Below are 27762 nucleotides of genomic sequence, written 5' to 3'. Positions count from 1 at the left end.
GGGAAGAGGAGAGGGACCAGAGAGGGCAGGAGGAGGCCTGGCTGAGGCAGCCCTGGAATGCTGCATCTGGAGGGACGCAGGGGCTGGGGGAGGGCAGGGGAGGAGGCTGTGTGTGAGTGTGCGGTCGGTGGAGACTCTTCACGTCCCATTAGTGGCAATGGAAGGTGACATGTGGGGATCGATACCAATCGAGGCAACAGACTCTCAGTAATAAACCCATTTCACTCACACTTCTCCACCCCTGCCAGCCCGACCCCGCAAGAGGGAGTGAGGGCTTCCCACCCCCGACCCGCACTCCAGAGAGGCTGCGCTCAGAACCGTCCCCAGCCTTGGCACTGGGCAGGTTCTTGCTACCTGGTCCTGTGAGTCCCAGGTCCACTTCTTCCTTCTTTCTAGGGGTGAGGAGGAGATAGGGCCACCTCCCAAACCCCGGGGCTATTTCCAAGTCGGAACAGAGAAAAGCTCTGGAATTTGTTGATCAGCTCACCCTGTGGGTGCAGGTGAAGGCGTCTTTGTACTCCTGGGTCTATAGAAAGACGTCTCTCCATATGTGCCTCCATGTGGGAGTCTGAATGCGTGTCTGTCTGTCTCTGTTAGCAGGTGTGCGTCTGTATGTCTCAGGATTCGTGTGTTCGTGGCTGGATGTCTCTGCAACCACGTATTTTTGTGCGTAGGTGTTTGTGTCAGTTTTGTGTTTCCAGTGTGTGTTGGTGGGCTGTGTGTGCCTGTGTCCATGCACACCTATCTCTGAGAATGTGGGTGTGTGAACCTGGGCTTGTTGTGTGTGAATCTGAGTGTGTGAGCCCATGTTTCTGGGGGTGTCTGCTCTGGGTGCGTGGGCTGTGCTTTGTTTCGGAGACTGCGGGGGTGTCTGTGTGTGTGTGTGTGTGTGCTGGGGGCTGTGACTGTCTTTGTCCCCTGTACTTGTGGGAAAATGCTGTTGGCCTCTCAGTACTGGCACTAAAACCCTGCCCCAACCTGGCCCCTTGAGCTGGACCTCAAGCAATGTCCTACCTTCCAGGTGGGTGCTTCACTGTCCTGCTTTGCCTGGGACTGACAGGTTCCCCAGATGCAGTACTTTCAGTGCTAAAACTGGAACAGTCTCAGAAAAACAGGGCAATTGTTCCCCCTCCTTCCAGGCATGGACGTGAGAAGGCCAAAGTGAATGGCAGTGCGGGTGTCAGGGAAAGAAGAATGGAAGACCGGTAGGGTGAGGAGAGTGGAAGGAGTAGATGGAAAGGTTGAGACATTTGAATGGAGGAGGAACTAGGGGAAAAAAGGCTGCGAGAGCAGCAGGAGGAATGATAGTTAGATCAAAGTGGGAACTTCCCCAGGGCACAGAGGGGACTCTGGAAACTAACACAGGAAGGAAAAGAGAAGGGTTGTCCCCCGCCCTGCAGAACTCTAGAGGGAAGTCGTGCTGGGCTCTGCAGGGCACAGCAGCAGAGAGGGTGCTTGCCTGCGCGTGGCTGCTCATGGCTCATGCCTGCCTGCCCGTGGCTGGTGGGGTGCACCCAGACAGAGCACCTGTGGGGCTCCCACCCTCATCCACACCCCATGCTGCTCTCTCTGTCTTCTTACTGGGTGGGAATGAGAGCATGGCTCAGAGATGGGACTCCCTCAGTGCACAGTGTGAGGGTATCTGGCTTTGTGTCCTTCCCTCTCTCTGTTTGGTGGGCCACCTCCCTCAAAGAGGACAGACTGGGCCCTGGATGGCCCTGGGTGATGGGCGTGGAGGTCAGGAGGCTTTGGGGAGGGAGAGCTTGTTTATGGTCTCCCAGAGTCTCTGAACTCCAGCAGGAGGGTTGGAGCCTTCATCATGTTTACCATGGAATTCCCAATCCCATCTCAGTGCCTGGCACATAATGGCCCCTCAGGAAATGTGTCCTGACTAAACTCATAGCTTTGCACCTGCTCCGGAGTGCTTTACCCATCCTCCTCTCCTGGAGTGAGTGACAAACAGGCCCTTTTGGTTCTCTGGCTGTGCATTCTCTCAGCCCCATGCCTCTAATCCTTCCTGCTCCTGTCTTCCCTGGGGTCTCCTGCACTGGGCCTCACAGGTGAGCTCCTGCAGCTCTCATTCCTACAGAAGCCTCTGGAAAGTCAGACACAAGCTGGCTCCAGCGGAGGGGCCTCCAGCCTCTGCTGTCCCTTGCTGTTTTGTCTCGAGGCAGTGTCTTTCAAATTGCCCTGCCATTGCCCTTTGGAGCTTTTGAGGAGTTTGAGAGGTTGTCATAGCCATGAAGATTTGAACTTTGGAGGTCACACAAGGTTTTAAAAATCTGTTTTATAAACTGAGTTCTCAGTAGAAGTTTTGAAAACAGAGCTCCAGTACTAAAAATCTGTACGGCCTGGCCTGCTCCTGACATTTGCAGAGGCCTATGTGGGAGTGGAAACAGAACACTGCTCCCTCTCAGGAGGATGTGCCCAGGCAGAGGCTCGTGCACTCCTGGATGGGGCTCCTGTCATTTGGACAGGGAATTGCAGGGTGCCAGAGACCCAGAGTGTGTGCTAGAAAGGAACGTGGCTCCAGGTGGGCCTGTCTCCTTGGCCTTGAAGAGCCTCACCTGGGCTGGGGCACTGGCTGCCCTGGTCTCATTGTGATACCCTTTGAGAATGACAATTTCAGTATGTACTCTCTGCCTCTCTGTGCTACTGGTCTGTGAGCTGGTCCAGGGCTGTGTTCTGGAAGACGGTGAGATAACTGAATCTTGTCCAGGATCCCACCTGTTGGCTCTCCCTTGGGGACTTCCCATCTGGTCTTTTGTGTAGTGCTCTTGGCTGGTCCTCAGATGGCTCTTGTCTCTTCCCTCAGACTGGGGGCTTCAGGGAGCCAGGAGCTGTTGCCTCTCAGATGACGAGCTTCCTGGAGGAACTGCATGTCCTTCTTTGGACTGGGGGGCCCTGGAGAAGGGGCTGAGTCCCCTTTCCAAGTCCTCCTTCCTCCAGGTGGAGGCCAGGTGTATGGCCTGAGCACTAGGGGTTGGGGGCTCTTGGAGAATGGTAAGGGATGGGAGAGTGAGGGAGCTGGGTGGGAAGGATACATGCGCAGGGCTGCAGACAGGCAGAACCCAATGGGCATGGTGCTTAGTTCCAGGGGCCCCAAAAGAGCAGTAAGAGGGATGGATGCTCTTCAGACTTCATGAGGGCTGGCCAACAGCCAGGCATGGGAGCTGGGGGCACAGGATCGGGGCATGGTGAAAAGAGCACATAGAGGCTGAGGCTCTAGGCCTCTTGGGTTTGGGGTCAACCCTGGATTCTATTTCCCCTGTTCTTTTCCAGACCTCTGGGAAACTGGGATGGGCAGATATTTCCACTATCTGGAGCCAGGAAGGATTTCTTGGGAGAGGATAACTCAGGGGCTCCGAGGGGAGGCAGGTCTCTCCCTCCCTCCCACCCGCTTCCCCTTCCCCAAACACCATCCCAGGGCAGGCTAACCAAACTTCATATATATTCGCAGTTAAGGAGCCCTGTGTCAGGTTGATAGGAAAAAACAAGAGAGAGAGAAGGGGAAGCCAGGAGAATGCAGAGCTCAAATGAGAACCGAGATAAAGCAATTACCTGATCAATACGGGTGAAATTGAGTAATCTAGCAGATCAATACCATGGGCAGGAGGCTGGGGGGTGGGTGCTCCCTGCTCTCGGCCCTGCTACCCTGCCCACCCCGGCTGCTGTCCCTCCTCCACTTGCTCCGGTCCCCTCCTTTGGGAATTCATCTCTAGGTCTGCCTTCCACCTCCGCCTCTGCACTCCCATCCCCCAAGGTAACCCCCTGCTCCTCCCAGCCCCCAGTCTGTGCTCAGACTGCCACCCCTACTCAACTCCCACCTCAACTCCCCTCACTCATGTCCCTCTTCTTCCTTCCCAAACTGATCCCACTCTCTCAACAGCCCCACTGAATTGATGCCCCCTCTCCTGCTCCATACCCTAATGCACACACTGGGGCCGCAGCTCACGCCAGCTGGAGAGCCAGCTGCCCACATCTGTGTCCTGGGGGCAGGTGTGGGGAGGTGGTCTCGCTCCCTACACCAGGAAAATAACTAGGTTTGCAGGGACCAAGTCTTCCCCCATTGGCCAGACCTGACTGGAGAGACAGCTGCGCTTCTTATTCCACTGTGTTATTGGTAATACAACCTATCACGCCATTTATGAAGCATTGATGACATGCTAGGCATGGGCTGAGCTGGGCTCTGGAGGCGGGGAGCTGGGAGGAGGCCCCTGGTTCCTGCTGATGCAAAGGCGACAGTCCCCACAGTGAAGGGCACTTGTCCATCTGGGGACTGCTGGTGTTTGGAAGGGGATCTTGGGGCTGTGACTTTTTCAGAAGGGGATTGGGGGAGAAGGACAACTTTCCCAGTATTGTGGGAACACCTGAGTTCCTGCCGGCTGAAGTGAGTACTGAAAATTCTTTGACGACCAGAAAAGTGACAGCTTGCTTGGTGTTGAAAAGCAAGGCTGAAGCATGTGGAAAGAGCACAAAGTAGGATCACAGCTCCCGATTTACTCCGTCCTCCGTCACTGCTGGACTGGAAGCTCCTGGCTGGTCAGGAGTGTGTTGATTTGACTTTATGAGTACAGAACTGGGCCTGGTATCCAGCAGGCACTCGGAAACGTTGGATGAATGAATGAATGACTATTGTTACCTGGCCGCAGTCTGCCTTGTAGTTCAGTTCATTATATTGGCTTGCTTGGCCCCAGGGAGCAGGGACCTCCCATGTCTCCCAGCCACCGCCTGGCATCCAGCAGTCCTTCAGCAAATGTTTGTTTCATGTAATGAATGACTGCCTGAACATGTGTGTGAGTCTCCGTCTCTGGGCCTTGAGATTGTTCCAGGGGAGCTCAAACCGGCAATGATTCCACAAAGTTCCTTAGCGAAATCAAGGGCCTCTTTAAAGCAGCTCAATGCCCGACCCCTCCTTCCAGCTGTCTGTATCACCACTGAGAGGCAGAGAGGTATTTGAGAAAAGACATGAACTTTGGAGTCAGAAACACTCGGTGAGTCCTGGTTGGGTTACTCACTAGCTGTGTTGAACTTGGGCAATTCACTAAACCTCATCTGCAAAATGGGCATAATAATAGTACTCTCCACAGAAGGTGATTTTGTGGATCAAGTTAGTTAACACAAGTGACAAGAACATATAGATGTTCACTGTTACTTTTAACATGAGGGGAGGAGGAGTTGGTTAGCAGAGAGGCAACATTTTTCAACACGTGCGGATGAAGACTTCTTCCGGCTGGGCTACAAGTGGGAGAATAAAAACAAACTTTCCATACCTGTTTTATTCTGAAGGTAGATTGATGCCTACATACTTCAGTTTCCCCTTCACTTCCAGTTAGCTATGGAGGGGGCAGAAGTGATACAAAGAAGACACTTAAATTCCGGAACACTCACCAGATTGACCACCCTCCCTGCCATCATCTGTTCATGCTTCTCTTTGAGAGACCCTGGGAAAAAACAGAAGGCAGTCCTAATGACTCTCTGTAAACAGAGTCCCTCCCCTGCAGCCAGAATCTGGTGCTGACCTCTGCCCCCTGGAGAGAGGGGTCCTTCTGTCCTCCCCTCCCTGGTGATGCCCTGAAGGACTCCAGGTGAGAGGTCAGTGGCTTCTCCCTTCACTGGCCCTTAGCTCTCTGGGACCCAGGTTGTAAGGCTTGGACTGTCTCCTAGACCAGGCTTTGGGCTGAAGGTGGGCTGGAGTTGACAACCTGATAGAACTGAGACAAGCTAGAAAGGCCTGCTGCCACCGGGTCCCAGACTTTCACTTCTTGTTTTGGCTGCCTCTGCAGGGCTCATGGCCCACTCTCCATTGTCTCTAGACCAGATCCCAGATACTGGAGACAGAGAGGGGGACCCCCCACCCCCAATTCCGCCCCATCTCTGTGTCAACCCGGGCCCAGCCTCCACTGTCAGTCACGGGGGAGCCAGATGGGCTCACCTGCATTCCGGGAAGGCTTTGATCTTTGATCTTTCTCCTTCCTCTGTCAGTCCCCTGGAGCCTGTTTGACCAGAGCTGAGGGGACCCTCCCCTGGGCCTGCTCACAGGTGCTTGTTCCCCCTCCTGCTGTGTTCTTGCCAGGGTCTCAACACTCCAGACTGGGACACGTGGCCTGACACCTGGAGAAACACTTAAGGTTGGGCCTTCCCCCTCCTCTTCCTATTCTGCATGTCTGGTTCTTAGACGTTGCTTACAACTGTCTCCATCCTCGCCTCAGAGATTTAAAGCAGTGGGGAAAGTATGTGATCTGGAGTCAGGAGACCTCGGTTTGAATCATTAGGATAGGCCACCCGCTCCGGGCCTCACTTGCCTCATCTGTCAGACAGGGATGGTGGTACCAAAAAAAGCCGATGTGAAGTCACAAAGCCGTAGAATAAAATAACCATGATGATGGAGTGGGACCTCACTTAAACATTGTGGTCACTTCACTAAATGCTTTATGTGCATCGTTTAATCCTTGAAACAGCCCTAAAACATAGGGAAACTGAGGCACAGAGAGGTTCCATAGCCCACCTGAGGCCTCACAGGCAGTAAGTGGCAGGGGTGGGACTATGGGATTTGAGCCAGTTGCAGAGCCTCTCCATTCCCCAGGGAGGCAGCACAGCCAGCCCGGGAGAGGAGAGGTGCAGGGACACGTGGGAAACAGCAGGCCTCCTTGGGGTTTCCTGCTGTCCTCCTGCTCATCCTCTTTCTTTTTCTTTTTTTTGGGGGTGGGAACAAGAGGTGGGTGAGTGAAGTTGGAATTAGTGAGTCTGCCTGAATCCTAGGGAGGGGGCAGGAAGGGAAAGCCCAGGTGGGGCTCTTCAGGATTATAGGTGTCATGGAAACTGGGAGGCCAGAGGAGCACCCTTAGTGGGAGGGTTCTCTATAATTTCAGTTCATTTTTCTCTGCACATTCTGCTTGGGTAAATCAACACCCCACAAATATATCCTGTGTGTATTCTGAGGGGAGGTAGTGTTGAAGGAAGGGAGGAGGGAGTACAGTTGCAGATAGAGGGTAGGAGAGAGGCTGAAGATAGAGGAGAGGCAGGGAGCCATGGTAGACACAGGGGCCAGGAGGGTAAAAGAAGGTTGTGATCGAACAGGGGCCTCAAGGTGTAGCTCCTCGGGCAGGCGGCCCCTACACTGGGGCTGGGAGCTTGACACTATACCCATGTCACTCTCCCCTCATCCCTTTGCTCATCTTTATTCCAAACCTGCATCTTCTATTCCAACAGTCACACCTCCTTCATACATCTCTTGTTATTCACTTGTTAAACATTTATCAAGCATCCTCAGGCTCCAGGCAGCGTGCTAGGCACTGGAGAAAGGCCGTTCAATTGAACCCTGCGCTGGCCTGCAGCTTCTTGACTGTTCTGTGAAAAGCCAGACAAGCAGGCAATGACAACACAGTGTGGTGAGGGCTGTGACAGGACACGCAGGAGTGCCCCCTGACCTTCCAGGAAAGGCCATGGAGGCGGTGACATCTGAGTTGGATGTTGCATGGTAAGATGTAAAAATTGTCTGGTGAAGTGGGGGAAAGAAGGGTGTTCCAGGCAGAGGGACAGAGCCAATGGGCACTTTGTCAGCATGGCAGAGAGGCCTTGCAGCAGAGTGGTTATGAGCACAGAACTGGGGCGTGAATCCTGGGCAAGCCAGTTAGCTCCTCTGATACTCAGTGTTCCCACAGTAAAATGGTAATAAACATAGCTCCTACCTCAATGGGCTGTCATGAGGCTTAAATGAGTTGATACAAGTCGGTCCTGGCACAGGGCAACTGCTGTATTCGCACTGGGCGCAGCTTAGGCTTTGTGTAGTATGGGAGAGAGTGTGTCCGCATGGGTGTGTGGTGAAGGATGAGGCTGGAAGGGAAATCAGGGCCCAGGTTATAAAGGGCCTGCCGAGCTGCTCAAGACTGTAACAGGGAAATCATGATGAGTTGGTTATTCCCTAACTCACCATGACGGGCTCTGAGGCTTACCTTTCCCCTTTGTCCTCACCCTCCAGGCCTCATCTCTTTCCTTACTTCTTTTCCAAATGCTGTCACTGTTTTCCTTCTTTGCTCAGAATTCAACTCATCACCATCCAATTCTAAGCACTGAGTGGCCAACTTAGGCTGGCAGAACCAGGTGTCTGGGACTCTGGTCTCTAAACTATGTGCAAGTTCATTCCTAAAACAGGTTTTCTTTTGCTTTCAGCAATGAGGAGGGAAGAGAAGCAGGAGGCTCTCCCAGTTGGAGGGTCTCATCCAAGCCCATACCCAGTTTCTTGACTTGGTTACTTCGGGACGTTGACCAGTCAGTCCATCACTTTTACTTTTTCTCACCTAAATGAGTTGTCTTTTTGAGCAGATATACTGACAGGGTAGTTAGTTTCTTAGGGCAATGTCCTTCAATGGTCCTCCCTGGCTCAGCCCACTCTTTTGTGAAATACCAGGGATGGCCATTGCTAGAAAAAATGCAATCCTTCCTAATCCATCCCAGTCGGCCTCTTCAGCCACATCCCTCACCATTCAATTCCAGCCTTCCCCAACTACTCAGTGCCCTTTAATAGATGCCAAATTGAACACCTGGCATATTGGGACCCCCAGAAAGTCACTTTGCCTATCTCCCACGGGTGAAATGAGATTACTGTCTGGCACCATTTTTCTGAAAGTGTGTTATATGATATTCAGTACTCCACCATTATCCCCTCCTACCCCTCTGGATTCTTGTCATCTACTGGGAAATACTGTTTCCCTAGTACTGGTTTGCCCTTAAAAAAGGTGTTTTGTACTTAAACCCCAAAACACCCAATGAAACCACCTTTACTGAGATATAATTTACATGCCACAAAATTCACCCTTTCGGAGTGATTGTCATTCAGTAGTTTTTGTTATATTCAAATAGTTGTCCAACTATCACTAAGTTCTGAACATTTTCATCACCCTAAAAACGAAATCTGACTTGTTAATGGTTACTCCCCACTTTACCCTGGCAACCACTAATGTGTGCTCAGTCTCTACAGATTTGCCCATTCTGGACACTTCATGTAAATGGAATCAGGCAATGTGTAGTCTTTTGTGTCTGGCTTTGACATATACTCTTAAAGAATCTTCACAACAATCTTGAGATAGAAATTTCCATCTAACTTGGGTCTCTGGCTTCAGTTAGTTTTACCTGGTAGCAGCCATTCACTCAAGAAAATGGAAAATCTCCAGAACTGTTAAGAACTTATTTCCTTACTATGTTGGTACCTGTACAACAGGAATAAAAAAGCATAAGGGTGGGTGAGCGAGGACAGACTTGGCAAATTCTCTGGCGTGACCACCCCAGCACAGTGTATGATGAACAAAACCAACTCTCAGCAAACATTACTTAAAAGTATTTTTTTATTTAACTTTAATTTCTGAGGTAAAATACTTTTTTCTTTCAACTTCCATAACAAAATACAGAGCTATCAGATACCCCTGGAAAAAAATATGTATATTATACATATATTTCTATAACATTACATCATATATATAATATATATGCAAAAATTTGAAGACTTTATAGAAAGCGGAACATCTAAAAGGCACTGCACAATGGAGTTAAGATTACTTACATTTTATGTACATATACACACTTTGCTTAAGCATGTAACTAGTGAAGTCACCGTTCACATGTAAATGTCTCATTCACAAATCCCTGCATCACAATTCTATAACTCAAAGAATGCTTAAATACCTCAAAACAAATTAACTGGTAACTTTTTTCCCCCTAAGAAGAAACCAAGAATGGAACAGTTCTTGAAAGACTGAATCAAAGTTGTCTTCTAAACAAAATAAGAATGTACGTTCCATTACTGTTTACCAAACAAAAAGCACAAGCATTAATTATGGAATAAATAAAAAACAAGGGACAAACAGCCAACTGACTCTACCCACTTCGTGAGAAGTGATGTATTTCAACTATTTTTTTAATGCTTCTGAAAGTTTCTTGGCCCACATAGGACTAGGGTGCAATCATTCCCTGTGTTAGTGAGTTGGGTTTAATGCAGCTTCAAAATTAGGGTGAAGGGACTTGGTGAAATGTTTACATTAAATATTTCACTCTTACCCATTCTTCAGGAAAAAAGGTGAGCTCAGCAAGGCTGGATGCCCTTAAGAGATACTTACTGTTTTCTTTTTCTATAGCTAAAAAAAAAGCAAACTTTACACGAAGAAGCTCTTGATTAATGAAATTTCAATAGATTTATATTTGCAAAATTTTAAACATTTGGCACAGCAAAATTTGGAAAAAATGGGGGAGAAAAAATAGGTCTGGTTGTTTTCCCCCTTTTTCCACCTGCTGCTGGACAGTGATGAGATGCTCACAGAAGAGAAAGGCCTGGCTTTGTACCAGGCTGGCGACAGGTGCTACCAGGAGTGAGCTGAGGGGAGAAAAACTATCTCCCACTCTTTTGTCCCAGGCAATGTCAATGACCTCCACATTCCCTGGTTCACTTCCTGAGCAACCCCAAGTTCGGCTCTGTATGAGGATCCTCCCCCACCAACCCCAACCCCAGTGTGCAGTGCAAATCAACCAACAATTTACTGGTGGAATGGCAATCAAAGGAAACAGTTAAACACCAAACAATTTCTTAAAGCCAAAAAATATTTTTCATGGAGTTGAACATTTTTCGAGTGTGTTGTTTTTCAAGTGTAAAAGCAGTGACGTTTTGTTCAAACAGAAGCAGCATCTAGGAATTAATTCTGGCACTTGGGTTCTAGGGGTTACAGGTATGCATCATGGATTCTTCTCCCTCTTATTTAAAAAGGCCTCGTGTTTCTATTCCTGAGTTCATACCAACACCTGCTGGCTCTCCCCTCTAGCGGACTGTGGGTGGCCAGTCAGCCTCCCTGGTTAGATTGGGCAATGCCAAGCAGACATCCCTCATTCACCTGCTGGGCTTGCTTTCTGATTCAGAGGTAAGTCGAAGTGCAGAGAAAGAAACTTACAAAAGCACAACCACCAAAGGCAGCCTGAACGGGGAGCCCTGTGCAGCCTGAGTTGCTGGGGACCACTCTCTCACTCCCGTTCCTGGGGAAAAGGCAGGTCACTCCATGGAATTTGAATCAAACAAGGGGGAGGACACCTGCCAAACAATAGTATGATGGACTCAAGTCATCCCAGGCCATCTACTGTCTCCCTCACCACGCTAACCTTTTCTGAGTCCCTCCCTCTCGTCTAAGCAATGTAGTCTAAAAAGGAAAAAACCCCCCACGATTAAAAGACAACCCTCAAATGTTACTCAGTATATAGTTTGCTTAGGCTAAGGTGGAGTCAGGAATGTCTCTAATTGTAGACACCATCCCTGTGCCACCCTTCCTCTCATCAGATATGGAGTGATTTCTTCTCTCCCTGCTGCTACGCAGATCTGAGCCACAGTCAGGTACTGATGTACACAACATAGGCACACGTGCACACACATAGAAGGTGAGCTGCTGCTTCTTTCTCTCTGCCCCTAGTCCAGGCTCCTTTGCTTCACGTAAGATGAATACTTTCCCATTCCTCTGAAGTTGTTGGAAGGGAATTTCCCGGGAAGAAACAATTCCTCACTGCCTACAAACTGGAGTCTCATGTGGGATAGTCAATTGAACATGAGAATCAGAACGATCTGGGCAAATGGGTATGGCAAGAATGGGAACACCACAACAGGACAGACGCCAACTCTTTCATTCATGCCAGGCCGTTTGGCATCTGGTTGCCCTCTGTATCTTCTTTCCACCTCTTTCTTCAGTCTCAACAAACATCCACTTGTACCCCCAGCTACCTTCCATGTTTCCAGGTATCATCGGCTCTTAACTCCCACAAGCCTGCCTTTTGGCTACCCATCCCAACAATATCAAGAGGGAATGACTAAATATCAGCTAGAAACTTAGCCATGTCTCAACATTCCTGGATTATCTGAAAAGCTGTCCATGCCCTTTACAGGTTTATGGTGACAGACCCGTATCATCTTAAAGTATGTTCATAGTTAAGGCTTGACTTAAGAAAATAAGAGAACCAGACATAATGGAAAGACCTCTTCAATAATGTTGTCACGCCTCTCAGTGAATCTGCTCACAGTCACACTTTGGTTTGGCTCCCCAAACCCACAATAGAAAAGGAAAAATGAATATTTTTTTTTCATTTGTTTTGTTTTTAAAGGCATTGGGTTACTTCCTCCTGCCCTCTTTTCTTCCCTGAACAAGAGTTTACAACTCCTCATGGCTTAATAGGTGAAGTAGGTGAAAAGTCTGAGAAGCTCACAGCAGGGCTTGCTGTCTCAACTATGCAGCTGAGAGGCTGCCAGCTCCTGTGCCTTCCCAGTCCCACTATAACTGGCAGTATGTTTGTTCATGTTTCCTGAAAACATTTTCTTTAAAAAGGAAAAGAAAAAAATGCCAAACACCACCAATCCAAAAAAACAAAAAAGGGAAGAAGAAAAAGAGTAACATCTGAACATTCCCCAAGCCCCACCCCAGTAAGTCTGAGATTATCTTATTCCTCCCCTGAAATAATATAAAGAAGCATTTCAGGCAAAATACTTAGTATTAATGGTGTCTTACTGCCCAGCCTCCCAACTATGCCCTTTTCCCTTTTATGTATATCTCTTGGAGCAAAATAAATTCATTAATGGCTTTCCACATATAAATACAATAGAAAAGAAAAGTCTGGAACCTGAACTAACTATCATGGGACCAAAAAGTATCTTGGCCTTTTGGGAGTTTCCTTGTCAGAAAGTGTAAGCCTCAACAGGAAATAGAGGCTCCTTCTCCTTTGAGTTCAATACCCTCCCTGTGTCCTACTCACCAGGAAAATAAGTGTGTTCATATCCCACCTAATTTACAACAGAAGATAACCCCATCCCATCCCCAAAACATAAAAATGCAAGTCTATGCCCCCAGAATGATCAAACCAGTTTAACTCCCTCCCCCCTACCCTGAACTCTTGCTACATAAATACATGTATGTATTTGATTATAGTATAAACAGCTCCTAATCCACTTCCAGTTCTAAGCATCAGCTGCTGCTGTTGCCAAGCTCTGGGGTCCTGATCCATTCCAGAGGAACTTGCCACTCTTGCTCAGCTCTCGGGCTTCAGGGTCATCATTCCAGCGCCGCTTCAACCGAAGCTTGGGGGGCATCAGGGCATCTTCTTTCTTCTCAGGTGCACTGGGCTCTTTGCCAGGCCTGTCCTCACCATCTTCAGTCACCTCCAGAGGTTCTTCACTTGGGGTGCTAATGGGCACAGAGGGCCAGATGGGTGGTGCAGGACGGGCAAAGATGGTGCCTTTTTCCTCCTCAACGGTCCGGCTTGGCACAGTGCCCTCTTCTTGAGTGTGCTCCTCCTTCCCTCGTGCCGACTGCCTGAGGCTCTCAGGATCCTTTTCAGAGGCAGGTTCCACCTTGATTCTTGGGGGAATAGAAGCCATGGTGGGCACGGTGACTGATGCTGACTCCTCGCTGCTCTCAACCCTCTCCCGGTTCTTCCGCCCAACTGGTGGGGGCTGCAGCTTGATGGAGAACTGAGTTGACTCCTCAGGATGCATCTGGCACTGCAGTGGTGGAACCATGAGCCCCGGGTAACGGGGAAAAGTCCGAGGACTCAGATGGTAGTTGAACACAGAACAAGCTTGAGAATGAAGGTAGTGTTTCATTTCCTCAGGGTTGAAGGAGAAGCAGCTGCTGCTGGTGAAAGGACTCAGGCCTGGTGATGGGCTATAGGAGAAGATGGTGGGAGTCAGGGAGAGGGCTGGTGAAATGGGGACATTAAGGACACCTCCGCGGCCAGGGACTGGAGAAACAGCGAAGGGACTGTGGGGGTCAGGGTACATCCCTGGCCTAGCAAACAGAGGAAGCATTATGTCAGGCTTGCGTTTCTGATGGCCAATCCCTCCTCCGCCAATGGCATTCCTGGAGGACATGGGATCCACACCCCGGCGCCAGTCAGCAGCTGAGCCATCCTCCAGCTCTGAAAGCTCAGCCTTTCTATCAGTACCATTACTGGACTCCTGGCCAGAAGCAGTTAGGGAGCCAGCAGAGAACCGTCCTGGCTGCACATCACTGGTTGGAGAATGGGTGTCCAGAGGTGGGAAATGGAACCGGGAAGAGGCTGTTGGCACTGGTGGCGCACTCTGAGGAACCACACCTGTGATGGTGGAAAATACAAAAGTCTCTATCAGAGGACTGCTCATTCATTATCATCACTTACGCTAACTAAGTGCAAAATATTTAGTAGTAATAGGAAACAATCATTCCAACTGGACTGAATCCCATAGTTCTCCAACTTCCTAGTAACTACTGTTCAGCTGCTTCTACTCAATTTGTCATCCTTTTCTAGGCTCTTTACTGTCTTCACAGTACTCCTTACTGTCAAAAACATTGTCATTGCTTATCCATATTCTAAAAGCTAAATTCCACATGGCAGGGACTTCCTATTGTTCACAACTGTACACCTCTCGTTCAGGGCTTAACAATTAGGAAGTACACAATAAATATTAAGTGGAAGGAATGAATGGGTACAAGAGCCTTCTCTGCAACTCTAAATATTGTGTATATATTACCTGTTTCAATTTTTAGCTCTGCAAATAGTCTTATTTCCGTAATTTTGGCCATATATATATATTCGTGTGTGTGTGTGACGAGGTAGAGGTTTACTGAAATATAAACATTCAAGAACATTTAAGATAGAAAATAATAACAACATATAGATATTTGCCACAAGAGGACATCTGATGTTTACTCACTGCCTAGACTACCCACATGCTATCACATTTTTCCTTGTTGGAATAAAGATATATTTCAAGATGGGATGTGGGGAGGGGACAGAGCTGCTCTGGCTGCCTGTACCTTCACAGAAGCTCTGCTTGGGCCAAGGCCCCATTCCTGGATGCACTGCTTGGCCACACATTATAAAAAGCAAGCAAACCAAACCAAACCAAACCAAAAAACAAATCAACAAAACTGGAAATGACATGCATGTAAAGTAATGCCTTAAAAACTCAAAGACCCTGTACCTGACATACACAGGTACAGGGTCTGTTTTATTTTAGTAAAAACTGTTTATTTAAGCTGTTTTATTTTAGTAAAAACAGCTTAATTTTTAAAAAGGCTACACATTTGTTAAGGTAAGTTCTTATTGCCAAGTGTTTTATCATTCCTGATATACAATCACTACTTCACAGAGATTCAAATATTTTTCAGTCTCTCCAAATCTACATTCCTCTAACAAATTCTACTGAATGATCTCCATTTGCAACCTGCTTTTAAACATTAAAGAGGCTGGGAGAAAATCCAGGACCTACTATTCCTTCTCCCAAGTTTGCTTACTAAAATGTAAAGCTCTAAGTGATAACATACACTGTGCTATTTATGTCTACTTTTTTTCTTCTTCTCTGAGACAGGATTTCGCTCTGTTGCCCAGGATGGAGTGCACTGGCACCATCTTGGCTCAATGCAACCGCCACCTCCTGGGTTCAAGTGATTCTCGTGCCTCAGCCTCTGGAGTAGCTGGGATTACAGGCATGGGCCACCATGCCCAGCTAATTATTATTGTTTTTAGTAAAGACCGGATTTCACCATGTTGGCCAGGCTGATCTCAAACTCCTGGCCTCAAATGATCCACTCGCTTCAGCCTCCCAAAGTGCTGGGATTACAGGTGTGAACCACTGCGCCCAGCCCATGTCAACTTTAGTGGCTCATGGTTCTCAACTTCCCTCAGTGGTCCTCCTGATGAGACATGAAAAAGGTATGTCTTCTGAGGCCTCAGGAACCTGTGGGTTCCTGGGAAGTGTCAGCAGCTTCTAAAATAATGTCAGCAGGGTTCTGAGGCAAAGATGAATAAGGAAGAAGGAAAAAGGGAGAAGAAAAAAATAGAAAAAAACCCCAAACTTTTAAGCAAAAGTATAGTGATCTATAAGTGGAAACAAAAAAGGCACACAGATATGGTATGGTTAGGAACTGCTTCCCATCAGCTGGTGCCTTCTCCTCTTGGTCTAGCATACTCTGGAGTCTGCTGGTATTTATAAGACTGTAGCTTTCTAGGTACATGTGACTGAATAACACTATGACAGAGCCTCATTTCCCAAACTAATGTTCCACAGAAAACTGTTCTGCAGGCCTTTTTTTTTTTTTTTTAAGTGTCTGACTGAGAGGGCAGGACGTCTGGCTTCCGAGCAGGAACCTTCATAGTGTCAGTGATGAAAGAGAGAATTAAATATGGGTGATGTTGAGAAAGGCAAGAAGATTTGTGTTCAGAAGCGTGCCCAATGTCACACTGTGGAAAAGGGAGGCAAGCACGAGACTGGGCCTAATCTCCGTGTCTCTTTGGGTGGAAGACAGGTCAGGCCACTGGATTCTCTTACACAGATGCCAATAAGAACACTGATGGAGTATTTGGAGAATGCCAAAAAGTACATCCCTGGAACAAAAATGATCTTTGCCAACATTAAGAAGAGGCAGAAAAGGGTAGACTGATAGCTTATCTCAAAAAAACTACTAATGGGTAATAATGGGACACTGCCATTATTACAAAACAGAAGCCTTATGACTTTTTTATGTGTACCATAATTTAACAGATCTCAAAAACCAGAATCCACATCATGAATGACTGACAAAATTATTTTTGTTGGGCAGTCCTGATTTAATTAAGACTGACTTGAGGTTAGATGAGTATGTTTGGCTTTTGGAATTTTAATAGTAATTCCGATTTAGTAAATGCTCTCTATCACTGTTTACCCCTTCTAAATATATGACTGGACTTCATTAGTAATGTTCAATTTTTCACAAAGATGATGAATGCCATCTTAAAACCTATTGGAGAATGGTTTTATATTTAGATTTACATAACTGGTTATGTGAATGTATTTAAATACTGGGGAAATTCCTTCACTGTCTCAGAACCAAGCAAGATTCACCAGTGTTTTATGTTCATTTGCCTCTTAAAGGCAAGGGATGAATATAAGGTAGCAATGTCTACTTTATATTTTTGGCCTTAACAATAGCCAATCTAATTAGAATTCTCTGTATCTAAAATGATTCCTTTTACTTACTGAAAGGCATTTTAGTGGGTTTATGTGTAATATCAAATAAAGATTTAACATTTCTCACATTTTATAGGTACTCTATAGGATCAGATACTTATTAATTCTTTACTATCTAATTCAGACTAAGTTATAATTTGGGATTGTCTTTAAACAGCCATTCAGAAACATAACACTGTAGAACTGCTATGTATTTGTGATTGGCAATGGTGCTTTTGCCAACTTAAAAGGAATTAAGTGGGAAATATACACATTTAAAAATTATGCATGATTATAAAACTTAAGATAATTAAAAACAAAATCACAGATTGAAAAAAAAAAAGCCACTGATTTCATCTTAAAATTAGGAAGAACAGAGGGATGACCTTGCACATGATTTGAGTAGAGCCAAGAGGGTCCCAGGCCAAATGTATTCTTCTACTAGCCAATTACAGTGGCTACAATTCTACCCTTTTTGATTCTTTTGGATCTTGACGTTTAATTAAGAGTACATCTACTCAAAAGCAAAAAGCCACTTCTATGTACTCAGAAGAATGAAGTATGTCCTGCCCCGATCCTGATAGTATCTTCTGTATCTTTCCAATGTGCAGGAAAAGGTCCTGTCTCCTAAGCAATTTAGAAATGCTCAATTCAATCTAGTTTTTTTTTTTGTTGTTTTGTTTTTTTGAGACAGAATCTTGCTCTGTCACCCAGGCTGCAGTGCAGTGGGGCGATCTCGGCTCACTGCAACCTCCAACTCCCAGATTCAAGCAATTCTTCTGCCTCAGCCTCCCAAGTAGCTGGGACTACAGGTGCGCGCCACCGTGACTGGCCGGTTTTTGTATTTTTAGTAGAGATGGGGTTTCACCGTATTGGTCAGGCTGGTCTCAAACACCTGACCTCATGATCCACCCACCTCCGCCTCCCAAAGTGCAGGGATTATAGGCGTGAGCCACCGTGCCTGGCCCAAAATCTAGTTTTTTATTAAAAAAACTAATAATAATAAACTGGAGGAATCTCAGTCTTTACCTATGTTAAGGTATACTGTAAAGGAGACATAATAAGCAGTATTTTCCTAATGCATTTAGGTGGTGTAATGGGAGGTGAGACTAGAAGCAATACTGGGAAGGTAACATTCTGGAACCCTTACCTCTGATTAACTGGAGTAGCCCTACTTTTATATGTTGATATATCAAACCTAAGGTTTTGCTTAGAAAGAAAGTTTGCTGCTAAAAAAGAACGTTTGAATATCATTGCTTTATAAGACCACCTCCATGAAGTCACCATGAAATTCAAGTACTGGGGTTGAAAAAAACTGGCTCTGAATCTCAGTTCTGGCACCTTCTACCTTGTAGCTTAGTACAAGTAGCACACTGGAATCTCTGACCCCCTCTGGCAAAATGGAATTCATAAAGTCTTCGCCTAGGTTCAAATCTTGGTCCTACCACTTACTAGTTATGTGCCTCTGGACAGCTTACCTGTCTGTGCCTCAGTTTCCTTACCTGTAAAATAGGTCAGAACAGGGCCTATTGTTATGAGGATTAAGAGTTAATATTTGTAAAGCCCTTAGAATAGTACTAAGCATAGCAAATTGCATGTCATTGTTAAAATAATTTTTTTATTAATCATGGTACAAAAATTAAACCATAAAAAGACAACGATCATTCAAATATGGACTATGTATTAGATAACAGCATTATATCAATGTTAAACATCCTGGGTGTGGTAATGTTATTGTGGTTACGGAGGAGAATGTCCTTGTTCCTGGGAAATACAAGCTGAAGTACACAGGGACGAAATGTCATGATGTCTGCAACTTAATCTCAAAAGATTTAAAAAGTATATATAAATAGAAAGAGATAAAGCAAATGTGGCTACAATATTAACCATTAGTGAAACTAGATAAAGGATATATGGGTATTTACTGTCCTTTTTCCAATATTCCTATAGGTTTGGAGTTTTCCAAAATAAAAAAAAAAAAAACTGGGGTTGGTGGGAATAGAGAGGCATAGACTGCGAGGTATCAAGTCCATCCTAACTGGTCTGTCCTGCCCCGATCCTGGCAGTATCTTCTGTATCTTTCCAATGTTTCTTATGCAAATACAAGAAAATATTTTAATAATGTATTATATAGGATGCTTTTCATGATAAAATACACAGACCAGAATACCCCAACTGTTATCAACCCACCTTGTAGACATGATCTCACTGGCCTCCAGGATCTATATCCACACAGCTCTATTTAGAGTACTTATCACATTTCACATTGCATTAAACCTGGCATATCTTATCTCTCCTGCTAAATTCTAAGTTCCTTGAGGTAAAGAACTCCCATTATCAGTTGAACAAATGAATCCCAATCTAGAGGAGGAATATATGATCTATTAAATAAGAGCTAGATTTCAATAGCTCAATCTCTCAGGAATTGTTTCCCGAGAAACTGTTCAATAGATAACTATTCAACCTACCCTGATCAGTCTTTAACTTTGCTGTCGTTTTCCTAATTTTATCGTTTGTAAAATGTGGATATCAAGACATTCACCTTACTGGGTTGAAGAGTTGAATGAGATAATTCACATAACTACTAAGCAAAAGTACCTCCATAAAGGAGATGTTCAATAAATGTTACATTCCTTTGTTATCATAAAGTTAACCTTAAACAACATTTGGCCTTTCTGGTCAAAAAGTTCTTTATAAACTAATGACACTAGTTCTTTGGAGTTGTCTATATCTAGGATGTGAGCAACCAGGTAGTAGAGATAGATGTACTAAAAGAAATGGACACAGTTTTGCTTTCCTTGTGGCTTTTTTGAGACTGAGTCTCGCTGTCGCCCAGGCTGAAGTATAGTGGCATGATCTCAGCTCACTGCAACCTCTACCTCCCGGGTTCAAGTGATTCTCCTGCCTTGGCCTCCTGAGTAGCTGGGACTATAGGTGACTGCCACCTGTATTTTTTGTATTTTTAGTAGAGATGGGGGTTTCACCACGTTGGCCCGGCTAGTCTTGAACTCCTGACCTCAAGTGATCCACTGGCCTTGGCCTCCCAGAGTGTTGGGACTATAGGAGTGAGCCACCTGGCCCGGCCCCTTGTGGCTTTTTGATTAGGATCTTGAGCTCGGGTTAAAGATCAAAGTTGGTTCAATTGCCTTCAGGCAGAACAGGTGTGCTGGGCCACTACTGTTAAGTTTCTAGATCGGATTCTTCCCAGAGTGAGGATCCAGGTTTCCTTGCCCTGGAAAACCACATTACTTCCCAGGGCTGATGAATGCCCCATTCCAGGTTATCCAAGTGGCTGAAGTTCTGGATTTTCAATAGATAAAAAGGGTAAAAGACAGAAGAACAAGATGAATGAAACACTTTTTTGGGAGTGGGGTGAAGGGGTATAAAAACCAACAAAATCTTTAAAATTGTTGGTATATACATCTAGATTCCCAATTCCTCTAGGCATACAAGGAAGGGGCAAGAGTGACAAATAGAGGAAGCAAGATTTGAGTGGCTAGAACAGGTCTGATTTCCTAACACCTCTCCCTCAGGCACAAGGAAAGAAAACAGGTTGTAATTAGAGAGATGCATTCCAATACCACTTTTTTTTTTTTTTTTTAAATGCATGCCCCAGGGACAGGAGGGAGTGGTTACAGAAGGAGAGATGAAACTGTAATGATAGCAGAGTCAAGCTAAAACTGCCCTAACTTGTTGTGTAGTAATTACATATCTGCAATGGATCTCAACATTATGTTCTCTCAGCCACACCCCCACTAATTTTTCAGGTTTCTTCCAGCTTTTCTGAGAAGTTGTATTACTGCATGATCAGCATTCTTTGCCTTAGCATACAAGGCCACAATGACAGAGTACTTACTGATGGACTGGTCAGAAAACAGTTAAATACAATCTACAGTAGTCCTTTCTTATCTGAGGTTTTGCTTTCCACTGTTTTAGTTACCCACAGAGGTCTGAAAACAGGTCTGTACAGTACACAAAGATATTTTGAGAAAGACCACATTCACATAATTTTATTACAGCATATTGTTATAATTTTTCTGTTTTATTATTGTCATTAATCTCTTACTGTGCCTCATTTATAAATTCAACTTTATCACAGATACATACGAGTGGGGTTAAGGGAAGAAAAACCATATATAAGAATGGAGTTTGGTACTATCTGTGGTTTGAGAATCTGCTAGGGGTCTTAGAACACATACTGCTCAGATAAAGGGGAACTACTGTATTTTCTGGGGCAGGAGTATGATTTGCATATGGAAAAAAATCACAAACAAAAAACCACACAACAACAAAGTCTTTTGAGAGACTGCTTTCAACATCAAGAGAGAATGTGGGGAGCTGTGATGGAAAGCTATAACCAGGAAAGTCAGGAGGGGAAGCCCTACTGCACTTAACAGGAGAGAAGGTCAAGTAACCCCAGAATCTTGTTCTCTGAGGATTTGCTGGTGCAGATCAAAGACACTGCTTTTCACTGTAAACATGTGAACCTCCCCCTTCTCTGATCAAGGATGCTGTGGTTTTGATGATATTCACTTGATAAGGGAGAGCTTGCTAGTTTCACAGAAAATCGGAAGTGTTTGTAGAAACAGGTTCCCATCTATGAGAGAACCATTGGGCTGGGTGTTAAAACTGAGTCCTGAACTTAAAGATCATCACAAACCTATGAAACATCATCCCAAACAAGACAGTGTAATAGTATCTAGGAGATTACAAACAATATGCAGAAAAGGGAACCAACCAAATAAACCAAAGAAATCTATCTTGATACTGCACAGCCTATAACTCTATGAGTGAGATGACTTGAGCGAGAACATTGAGGTAATCCAAAGGATCACATTATTTTAGTGTTTCTAAAATCTTCCTAAACATGCTATGTCTTAGATTTGGAGTTTTAAAAATTCTTTTCAATGCAAAATTCATTCCCTACCAAGAGAGTTTGTATCTTACCACTTGACCGAATGTTGATGAACGGGTAGTTGGGCATCACCAGTTTGTTGAAGTTAAATTTATAGGTAAATCTTTTCCCTTTTGTTTTATGAAGGATCCTCTTGTTGTAATAGTATCTGTAAAAACAGGAATGCATGTCAATTTATCTTGTAGCTACTGACAGCTTTCAATACACTTAGGTAGCCACTGAGACCAACAATTCTTGCTCTTAAGTATTACAAAAATCACTACCAATCTTTTGCAGCCTGGCCCTCCAGGTAGATCTAGGAGACCTAAGGGCTTAATTTTCTTACTCAATTTTCAACTCAGCTCCAGTTTTTGCCGAGAGGTTTACAAAGACAACTTCACTTTAAGATTCTGAACACCTATCCTAGCCCCAAACATTTTCTTCTCCATCTCTCTACGATTTCAATTCTATAGTCCATTTCCTTCCGGTTGCACTGCATGTCACTAACTGCTTAGTTTCTCTTTTTGGTCTTGCCCAGGTGGGGGCAGACAAGTCACTAAGCAGACCTGATGTGGTTAGTCTGGAGGCCTAAGCTCAAAAGATAGACAAAGGAATGTAGAACTGTTTTACGGTGGCAGGTCAAACAATGGCATGCCCTGATCTGGAAAACAGCAGCTAGTGTGGCCTGCTTCACCTTCAAAGACTCAAAGGGATGTGAAAGAATACAGCAAAGCCACTGCACAGATTGTACATTTCAGGACAGGAGAACTTCAATTATCTGGAACCTTTAGTCTTACACCTATGCAGTAGCAGAGGTCATAAACTACCTTCTAGCCCCTTGAGGGCTAATGGGCTATGAAATTTTTTTTTTTTTTTTTTGAGACGGAGTCTCGCTCTGTCACCCAGGCTGGAGTGCAGAGGCGTGATCTCGGCTCACTGCAAGCTCCGCCTCCTGGGTTCAGGCCATTCTCCTGCCTCAGCCTCCCAGTAGCTGGGACTACAGGTGCGGCCACCTCGCCCGGCTAGTTTTTTTGTATTTTTTAGTAGAGACAGGGTTTCACCGTGTTAGCCAGGATGGTCTCGATCTCCTGACCTCGTGATCCGCCCGCCTCGGCCTCCCAAAGTGCTGGGATTACAGGCTTGAGCCACCGCGCCCGGCCAGGGCTATGAAATTTAAGACCGACAAGGGGAAAAAAGAACCTGAGAAAACTTATAGTGATCAATCTTTAGACATGTTGCAGCAGACTATGGACAACTTGAGCTCACAGACACAGTTCCTGAATAGATAGGTCAGTATCACTGAATCTTCCTCCCGTGACTTGCTTCATCCTTTTCTAAGTTTCTTCCAGGAGAGCCCAAAGAAAGAAATTCTGACAGATTCTAATAGAGAAGTCTAAATTAATCTTTTGGATTATAAATGAGCTCCAATCCATGTTTCACCATATACTCTCGCCCACTACAGAGCAGAATCGGCTGTCTGTCAGGATCCAGTGCCAGCCACATTGGAATCCCCTCCTACATATAACCAAAGATACGCCTTTTTTCCTCCTGTGCCTATGCTACTCACAGTCAACAGCTCTTCTACTCCCACTTTAAAGTGACACATTATTCACTAAGATAGTGTAGTCTTTTATTACCTGATACCCTTTTATCTAGCATTCACCAAACAGCTTAGTCTCCTTCCAATCTGTTAACACAGATTTGAGAATCCTTTCCCTTACCTGAGGGCCCGGCTCAGCTTGTCATAATTCATCTGTGGTTTGCATTTCCTGCGGCCCCAGAGGCGGGCCACCTCATCTGGATCCTTGATGACAAATTCCCCGTACTCTCCCTGCTGCCAGGCGATGACATGGCGGAACTCTTCCTTCTGCAGCAGCTCCAGGATGAAGTGCCACAGCTGGATCTGCCGGGAGCCTGGGGACGACTCTGTTTTGTAGGCCCAGTCAGGAAACTGATACCCTTTCATGTGAGAAGGTCAAGATTAAGCTAGTTAAGAGCTAGGTACATACATACCAGCAACCCCAACTGCACATTCCACTGCTCTGAATCTAGAGTGCTTTGCAAACATGCTGTAAGTACTCTCAGTCAGCTGGGCCTAACCACAATGGGGAGAGGAAAGCAGAGAGAAGTCACCTATCCTTGTGGCAATCATTAAATCTGGTAAGAGTTGGGCAGCAGCAACCAGATGTCCTAATCTTACCATTTCATACATTACTAAATCTCACACCTACTTTCTATGAGGACATGAAAGTGCTAAAGGGAACAAACAGGAAAGATAAACTAATGTTTTAGGAAAATACAGCTGAAAATTCCTTTTCCCTAAGGTTGGAACTGTGTCTCTAACAGCAAAGAGACTCTAAAGCTTGGGATATGGGTGTGGTGACCAGACATGTTAAATATACATCCATAGGAAACAAGCCTACAACTGTCCTGCCAGTATCCACCTAGCCAAGAGGCTGTCAGTCATGGTCTGACATTTGTGAACAGAGCTCAAGTTGAGAGAACAGGAACCACTGAGGGACCTTCCAGGTACATCAGGGATGATTAACTTCTGCTCACCTCCACCTCCTTCTGGCTTTTCCACGATGCTACAGCCGGCTTTCATTTTCACCCTCCTGCTGAGAGACACAAGCCACACAATTACTCTAAGATGCTATTTTATTTAGTATCCTGTCAAAGTTTTCTGGCAGTTTTTCCCCAAACTTCCTTTCCCCTGTTCTTTCCTTAGGCAACTCTCTTTCTTTCAAACATGTCACCTCCAAACTGCTACTCCCCAAATTATCAAATGATGGGCCTCAGGTCATCAGCTTCAAAAGCCGTAATTATCTCTCACCTGACTTTAAACCACAAAGTGTAAACACTATCTTTAATATTTGCTTTCCTCCTCCTGACCAACCCTTCAAATGTACAAAAATAAAAATAAAAAAGGAGGGTACAGTGAAATGGGTCCAAAAATGCAGCCCAAACAAGTCAAACAGTTTGTCTTCTATTACTAGACAAGCCCACATGCCAAGATACACAAGCCTGAGTTCACCCAGATGTACCAGTTTAAAGGGTGAAAAAAACCCAAATCCATCTGATTCCCACTCAAGAATGAACATCTGATTTTGATTTATTTTGCTGAATTATGTGAGATGGGAGAAGGAAGATTCTTCCCAGCCAGAAACTGTTCCCTCCTCCTTGAAAAGTACCCTGGGATATAGGAAGTAAACACATCATATGTACACTTACTCTATACAAAAAACACACACAAACTCCTAAAAAGTTTTTGAGAAAAATTATACATTTTCTCCATTTAACAGGAAGGGGTGAAAAGCAGGCATTTCTGAAGCCCTTCTGGCCAGTGAGTGGAGGGAGTCTTGCTGCGATTTGAATTCATTCCATCCAGATTTACAGTTCCTCAATAAATTTCCTGTTCCTCCCAGCAAGCAGCTTTGTGTCAATCACTTAGCAAAAAGGAGGGAGGGGTGAAACTGCCAGAGGGACATGGAGGCAGGAGAGAGCAGATCTACCCTCGCAGTTCCCCAGGGTGGATGACAGGCCCTTAGCATCCACATCAGCAGGAATCGAGAGAATGCAGGTGCCTAAGTGGCCCCCGGGTAGGGACAAATTCCTTATCTTGGAAATCTCACCTAACCTAGGATTCCTCTAGATCTTTTGAATATTTTTTCTCACCAAACACATTAAGGAGACCAGCCAGTGTCAGTCTACAAAACTACTAGCGGCCGAGGACAAGATAAACATCCCAAAGGAAGGAGAAGACAGACAAGGAAAACACACACACACACACACACACACACACACACACACACACGAGATATACAATAACAAGGCACCGGGGCTGAGGCAGGAGCTTCCTCTTCCATCTTAGTGACAATGAGGGAGGAAAAACACGAATTTCCCCACTGCTCCAGGAAGCTGCCCTGGACTCTTAACTCCTAGGATGTGCTGTCGGATCGTGAGGCCTTTTACCCTGTCACAGAACTCCCTCCAACCATCACGACTCTGGGGTTCAAATCCCGTTGCAACAATGACCTGACATGGAAGCCCTCTCTTGACACTCCAGCTCTCCAATTTTCCCCATAAAAGTCCCTTTCCCAGGAGCCCTGAGGCGCCTCTGCACGCCTTTCGCATATTCACTGCAAGGACACTTCATCCAAGCAAGGCCACTCGTCTCAACTCTGCAAACCACAGGACCCCTGCCCTTCCTCTGATCGCGACCACTCCCAGAAGAGTGAGACATGCACAGTCTGGCGCTGCGGATTTCCCGCAGCAGCTCCGGGTCCTGGCTTCCACAGCCCCCAGAACCTCCTTGCCATTCACCTCCCGGGCTGGACCTCCCTTAACCGTGGCCTCAGGGCTGCGCGGGGCCACCGCATGAACGCTGACCTGGGTCCCTGTCGCCCCTCAGACAGACACGGGCTCCCACCCTCCCCCGCCCCCCGTACTGGGTGAGGCCCAGCTGGGTGGGTACGCGGCCCGGCGGCCGGCCCCGATCCCAGGGACGCCATCCCCGCCGGGATCCCAGATCCGACCCAGACGGCCCGGCGGCCGAGGCGAGGCCGGGACTCACCTCTTCCCGGCACGGTCCGTCTTCAGTCCGGTCTCCTCCGCGGCGTCTCCGGCTCCTCCTCATCCACCCCAGCAGGAAGTGACCTTCTCGGCTGCTGTCGTCACTTCCATCCTCAGCAGAAAGGGCGGGGGAGGAGGAGGCGCCCTCCCGCCGGTTCCCAGCCTCACCTCGCCGCACCCAGCCGCGTCTCCCTTTCCTTTCTCCTTTCAGCAGACGCCGACTTCCGCCCGCACTCCGCCTCCTGCGCGCTCCTCCCGACACGCATCCCGCGCATCCGCCCCGGCGTGGCCCGTGCGTCACGCTGCGGGGGCACGTTACGCACGCTCGTGGCGGGCCGGCTCGCTGCTGGGCCAGGGTCCTGCAGACGCTGGGGGGTGACGCGGCGCGAGAGGGCGCTGGGCTGGTACATGCTTTCCCCGCGAGTTCCGCGCAGTGAGGCAGAATGGAATTTGCGGGGCGAGGCGCTGCCCCGGGGTCCCACCTCCCGAGGGGAGGGGACCTTGCAGACCCCACAGGAAAGCCCAGGCGCCAGGAAACAGTCTCTCCCACACAACAGAGAGGCGGCCAGTCTCTCTCCAGAAAAGGGCCCTGCGACCTCCCAGAGAGGGGATCCCTCACAATGGGAAGACGGGACCCGCAGACTTCAGACGCAGTTCCCTACCTTTTAAGAAAGGGCCTTTTCATATACGTATGAAAGAAACCGCAAAGCTTTCTCTGAAACACGTCTCTTTGGCATTTCCTCCCTGGGAAGACTGGGGAGCATGACCGCTTCCCCGCTAGTTCCCACCCTACAGCATTTAGTCTTAAGTTCGTCCCAGGCTAAGCAGCTTGCAAGTCCTCTCCCTAAGTCATTAAAACTCGTGTCCCCTTTTTCTTTTACCTTTTGTTCCTGCTCGGGCAATTACAAATATCTGTCCAAAGCATGTTTTTTTCTTTCTTTCAAGGCTAATTAAGGATAAAGAATCTCAAGCAGTTCAGCTTTATCTCCAGTCCCACCCCCGTAAATCTGAGTGGTGTCCAGGCATAGTTTCACTCCAGAGGCAGAAGAAAGGGAGGAGTGAGGATCAGTGAAGGTTAAAGAATTTAGAATACGAGCGTGGGGGAGGTGAAGAAGAGAGATGGGATTGAAGGAGAATTGAAGATCAATTTTGATCAAATGGATCAAAACTTTGTTTTGTACCTCTACTCTAGTTAAGACTTTTGCACCGTGTCTGCCACATGGGACTTGGAAATATTAGTTGTTACAAAAATTGCTTCCAGTTTTGAATGTGCTACTAGTCATTGTCTAACTTTTGATAAATTAACTAGTAAATT

General features: G+C 46.4%; 1 protein-coding gene across 3 annotated transcripts; it reads right to left on the bottom strand.

Moving 5' to 3' along the window:
• Window positions 1–9326: 9326 nt before the first annotated feature.
• Window positions 9327–26719, bottom strand: ETV3 (ETS variant transcription factor 3). Of its 3 annotated transcripts, none has more exons than XM_033195568.1 (5): window positions 26449–26719; window positions 24435–24493; window positions 23597–23834; window positions 21929–22044; window positions 9327–14109 (listed from the first exon to the last, which is right to left on the bottom strand). In XM_033195568.1, exons 2-5 carry the CDS (start codon window positions 24478–24480, stop codon window positions 12974–12976), a joined length of 1536 nt encoding a protein of 511 aa, XP_033051459.1. In that variant the 5' UTR covers window positions 24481–24493; window positions 26449–26719; the 3' UTR covers window positions 9327–12973. The 3 variants fall into 3 exon arrangements, with proteins under 3 accessions (XP_033051459.1, XP_033051460.1, XP_033051461.1); XM_033195569.1 differs by having other exon boundaries at window positions 24435–24490; window positions 26449–26708; XM_033195570.1 differs by lacking the exon at window positions 9327–14109 and adding an exon at window positions 20566–21578.
• Between the last annotated feature and the right edge of the window lie 1043 nt (window positions 26720–27762).

This window comes from Trachypithecus francoisi, unplaced genomic scaffold (assembly GCF_009764315.1).
Source record: "Trachypithecus francoisi isolate TF-2019V2 unplaced genomic scaffold, Tfra_2.0 Lachesis_group5, whole genome shotgun sequence".
Lineage (NCBI taxonomy): Eukaryota > Metazoa > Chordata > Mammalia > Primates > Cercopithecidae > Trachypithecus > Trachypithecus francoisi.
The sequence above is the reverse complement of the archived record's forward strand: the minus strand, read 5'-3'. Positions and strand labels throughout refer to the sequence as shown.

Coding starts and splice junctions, on each gene's coding strand:
- ETV3 (XM_033195568.1), bottom strand. CDS start 24,480: ATGAAAGCCGGCTGTAGCATCGTGGAAAAGCCAGAAGGAGGTGGAG. Junction 23,835..24,434: donor AAAGCCAGAAGGAGGTGGAG/GTGAGCAGAAGT, acceptor CTCACATGAAAG/GGTATCAGTTTCCTGACTGG. Junction 22,045..23,596: donor AAGCTGAGCCGGGCCCTCAG/GTAAGGGAAAGG, acceptor CTGTTTTTACAG/ATACTATTACAACAAGAGGA.